Raw genomic sequence first — 4,827 nt, 5'->3', positions numbered from 1 at the left:
GCCGCATCTGTCCTCCCCACGGCTCCTCACCCACCTGGTCCCTTCGACATCACCCTTGCTTTCCCAAGAGGCCCAGGCACAGGGAGGTTAACGAGCGTGTATAGAGCTCAGCACTGGTGAGAAGGGAGGATGAGAAGAGCAGCAGAAGGGCGACCCTGAGAGCTGCGCTGGCGGCTGGATAGGGGACAGGTGACTACCTGGCCACCTGCTGACCCAGGTGACCACGACCGTGATGAAGCCTAGCTCTTGTCTGGCTCCCTCAGGGCTGTTTCCACACTGTTTTCCATCCGTTCCCTTGGTGCCAAATGATGTGAAGTCAGCCTGCAGCTGCTTCCTCCCAGTCGGGTGGGGACCCAGGTTTACAGCCCTTTCACCGCTGACGTGAACCATTTGGGGAGGCAGGAGTGCCTCTCACCTGTGAGCTCTGGCAACACAAGCACCACTTTCTGTTTGTTTGTTTGTTTGTTTGTTTGTTTGTTTTAAAGATTTATTTTATTTGTACATACAGAACTGGGGTACAGGCCAGAGGCTCAGGGGTGGCGAGAGGATTCACCAGAGACAGAGCAGAGAGCAGAACAGGCAGATGACGAAGTCCACTGCTGAGGGGAGCAGCAGGCGGGTCAGGAGAGGTCTGCCACACCATGTGGTCACCTCCGGGGCAGGCGGGGATCGAACTCACGCGATAGTGGCTTTAGCTTCTTAGTGCTGTGCTTTAACCCGCTGCACCACCAGGGAGGGCCCCTGTTTGTTTGTTTTTTAATATTTATTTATTTTGGGGAAGAACTGGGGTGCAGGCCAGAGGTGCAGAGGGTAAGAGGATTCACCAGAGACATAGTGAGGAGCAGAACAAGAGGGTTGACTGAAACACACTGCTGAAGGGAGCAGCCGGGAGACAGGAGGGGTCTGCTGCGCCCTGGGGGCCTCTCCCTCTCTCCCTGGCTGGGGATCGAACCCTGGCCATCGTAGTGATAGCACTGAGCCTTAACCCTCAGGCCACCACGGAGGCCCCATTTTCTGTCTGGTATATGACCCCGTGATACATGTTAACCTGCAGTTGATGTGTGCTGAGTGATTCAGAAGGGGGTAGCGGGAAGGAGCGCCCGTGGGCACCGGTGTGTTGTTCTAGGCACAAGTTACAGGAGGAAAAGCACTTTCGGGGCTGGATGTATTTGTGCAGTTGTCCCTGGATTTTGGATTCCTTGCCAGAGGCCTGCCTGTAAAGACACCTTTCTAAATCTCTGTGTTAAAGGTGTTTCTCTCAGCTGTGAGGCTTATGTAAACACTGTCCGTGTGGAGTTAACCACTGTTGTTTCTGACATTTTCTCCTAGTGGAGAGAGTCTGTGAGGACATTTAAGAAGCCACTGCAAGGCTGCTCAGAAACTCTCATGAGGCGGAAATTGGTACCCATTCCACTCCCCACCTCAGCTGTAGTAAGAAGTGACCTCAAATGGCTTTAGAATAGAGTGAAACTCTTTGACAGTTCCCGGAGAGTTGAGCAAGAGTCTTCATGGTCACAAGTAATTGGCATTTTCCTTCGGGGGGCCCTGATTTGGGATTATGCTTAAAGGCACCGAATAAACCTACTGTCTCCTGTCCCTTTTCTTCTGCACAGACTCTGCATGTCGATCGAAACCTCCTATAGACCGTTCTGGAAGGTTGACAGTGAGATATTCACATTGGTAGTTTCACTGCGGCCACTTTTAGTCAGGACAATGGCAAGTCCTATAATCAGCCACCCGGGTTCATAGGGTTCCTACCCTTTTGTTCCTGAGCTGAGTAAATAATGCCTTGCATTCCAGCTCTTTATTTAATGTCATCAATAGCATACCCCACGACCACTTTCTTGGCAGTGTGTTAATGAATGTTTTGTTGAACTTTTTTATCTATCAGGGACTGAAATATCTGATTTAATCTCAGTGGTGCTTAAAATAAACTTTTGTGGCTAAGTTTACTCAAGCCCTCATTTGAAAGCTATTCTCATAGGCCAGCCCAGAGCTAAAGCCTCCTGGCTTGTTGGCTAGGAGTCTTTGTTAGGTTGCTTGCACTTGACTTCTGCTTTACTTCTCTCTGTGCAGACTAGACAGTAGGTAGATTTCAGCTCAGTGATTTTTGTAGGTTTGTGGATATGGGTTCCTGGGGGTGATAAGCGACTTTGATCTGGAGGAGACAGGGCTCTGAAGGAGTGGAGGGCCCACTCTGTGGCCTCCCTCTCCTCTCTGTCTTTCCAGAACCACTCAGGCTTCAGGGTAGTGGGGGGAGAGACAGGAAGCTTCTTGGGTGCTGGGAAAAGTCTATCGAGCCAAGCTAACTGTTTTTGAAAGTTTTAAACTCTTTCATTATTTGTGTTTTTCATCTTTCCTCCTTTAGGATTGCCTAATAGCAGAAATGGAAGATAAAGTTTTAGCTGTGGTAAGTGTACCTTTGAAAAATTATCATCCAATTCCTTTGCCAGCATCAGGAAACTCATGGATTGAAGTCACTGACTAATTACTCAGGATAGACTTTAAAATATTGGTGCTTGGGATACGAATCTTTATTTACGGTGGAAAGGGGAAAATGAAAGTTAGGCAATACAAGGACCAATTGGTGAGAAAATTCTTGTGCTTAAATTGGTTAAATTATAGGGGGATCCTCTATTCTGCTCCCCCCCCCAACATTTCATCAGTGTACAGTTATACTTAAATTGTTAGCAAGCAATTTATGCCTGTTAATCGAGGATAGACTGATGTGCAGATTTTATGTCAGGACCGTTTGTATCAAAAAACAATTGGCACAAACAATTGGCACACCTTCTGATGGGGGTGTGTGTGTATACTGTGTCTGTTTCTAGAGCATTTTGTAACGATTTATCACCACTTCCTCCTTTTGACATAAGCCAGCCTGTGCTTTTTGATAAGACCTTCCTTCTCCCGATGAGGAATTTAGCGATGTCACTGCTATAAATATATTTTCCATAAATAGAGAGGTTAAAGAAATCGGAGGAATGTTAAAAAAGAAGTCACTTCTTGGATTCTCCATAGGAAAAAAAAAAAAACAAAACACCAAAAAATACCTTCTGGAATTTCCTAGTTCATTTGGGTATTTAATTTTGAAAGGTTAGATGACACTGATGGGGGGAAATACCCACAACTGTGAGTTCTACATGGAGATCACTTAATAGAGGTCATCATACTCTCTCCAAAAGATTCCTTTATGTTTGGTGTTTGGAGAATGTGGGTAGTTGCTAAAAAGATCAAATTTAAAATGCAAAGTTATAACACTCCTCGATAACTGGGGAAAAGCTAGGTGACCTTGGATTTGGTGATGAGTTTTTAGATAAAACACCAAAAGCATGACCCACAAAAGAGAAATTGGTAAGCTAGGTGGCATTAAAATTCAGACACTCCACTTGTGAAATGCACTGTTAAGAGAATGAAAAGACAAGCCATAGACTGGTGAAACTATTCGCCAAACGTGCATCAGATAAAGGATTTGTATCCGAAATATACAAAACATTTAAACTCAATAAGAAGAAAACAAACAACCCTTATTAAAAAATGGACAAAATATATGAACAGACCAGACACTGCACCAAAAGAGATCTATGGTGGGCAGATAAGTGCAGAAGACGGCCAGCATTGTGTTTCATTAGGGGATTGCAAACTAAAATGAGAAAGCACTGTACAACTATTCAAAGCACAGCAACACCAAATGCTGCAAGAATGAGGAGCAATAGCAGCTTCGTCCACAGCCGTGGGGGCTGCTGCCACACTAAACGTGCAGTTACCCTACAAGCCAGCAGTTGTGCCCCTGGGAATTTACCTACATCAATGGAAAACCTATTGCCACAAATCCCTGCTCAGAAAACTCAGTTGTTGTGGCTGTGTTCTAAGTGTAAGAAGTCAGGGAGCAGCCAAGATGTTCTTCAGTAGGTGTCCGTATAAGCAAGCTAGGGTGGCCGGACAGTGGGCTATTGTTTAGCGTTGAAAAGAAATAAGCCGTCAAGCTAAGAAAAGACATAGAGGAATTTAATTTATTTTTTCATAGATTTATTTATGATTACAAGAGCTGGAGTACAGGCCAGAGGTGCAGGGGTGAGAGGATTCCCCAGAGACAAGAGTGGGGAGCAGAACAGGCAGACTGATGAATACACTGCTGAGGGTAGCGGTAGGGAGACGGGAGAGGGCTGCTGTGCCATGTAGGTCAGCTCGGGGTGGGGATCGAACTCATGTCAGTGGGTGCATATAGCTTGTATAGTGCTGTGCTTTAACCCAGTATGCCCTCATGGAGGGCCCACACAGAGGAATTTTAAATGCTTACTATGAGGTGAAAGAAACCATCTGAAAAAACTATAAACTGTATGGTTCTAATTATTTGGTGTTATGGCAAAGGCAAAACTATAGAGGTTAGTGATTGGTAGAGCTGAGACAGAAAGATGACCAGGTAAAGCACAGAGGACTTTCAGGGTAGTGAAACTGCAACATTACTGTCTTACAATCCTGTGCATTTGTTAAAACCTATACAACTGTACACCATACAAGTGAAGCCTAGTGTAAACTACAAGCTTCAGTTAATAAAAACGTCTGGATATTTGCCATCAGTCCCAGTTATCTCGCATCAGTTGTAATACATGTACCACTAATGCAAAATATTAATTACATGGTGTTATTATAATAACACCTTTATTACAATAATATAAATTTGGAAATGGTGTTGAGATGGGAGGAGAATCATCGGAATTCTGTACCAAAATTCAGTTTTTTGCAGCCCTAAGATTGCTTTAAGTAAAAATTAAAGCAATTCAGGTCCTCCCTTGTGGCGCAGCGGGTTAAAGCACAGCACTGAGA

The 4,827-nt window shown here is 45.0% G+C and overlaps 1 protein-coding gene across 2 annotated transcripts in view; it reads left to right on the top strand.

Annotated features, from left to right (window-relative positions):
* CNKSR3 (CNKSR family member 3) overlaps positions 1–4,827 on the top strand; it is an 87,306-nt gene that overhangs the window by 63,350 nt on the left and 19,129 nt on the right. For both annotated transcript variants that reach the window (XM_004673946.2, XM_012721542.1), the window contains one exon: positions 2,369–2,410. In XM_004673946.2, coding sequence (XP_004674003.1) covers positions 2,369–2,410 — 42 coding nt within the window. The remainder of the gene's footprint in view (positions 1–2,368; positions 2,411–4,827) is intronic.

Source organism: Condylura cristata, unplaced genomic scaffold (assembly GCF_000260355.1).
Source record: "Condylura cristata isolate star-nosed mole 26May11 unplaced genomic scaffold, ConCri1.0 scaffold00001, whole genome shotgun sequence".
NCBI classification, from domain to species: domain Eukaryota; kingdom Metazoa; phylum Chordata; class Mammalia; order Eulipotyphla; family Talpidae; genus Condylura; species Condylura cristata.
This window is presented reverse-complemented; position numbering and strand designations above follow the sequence as displayed.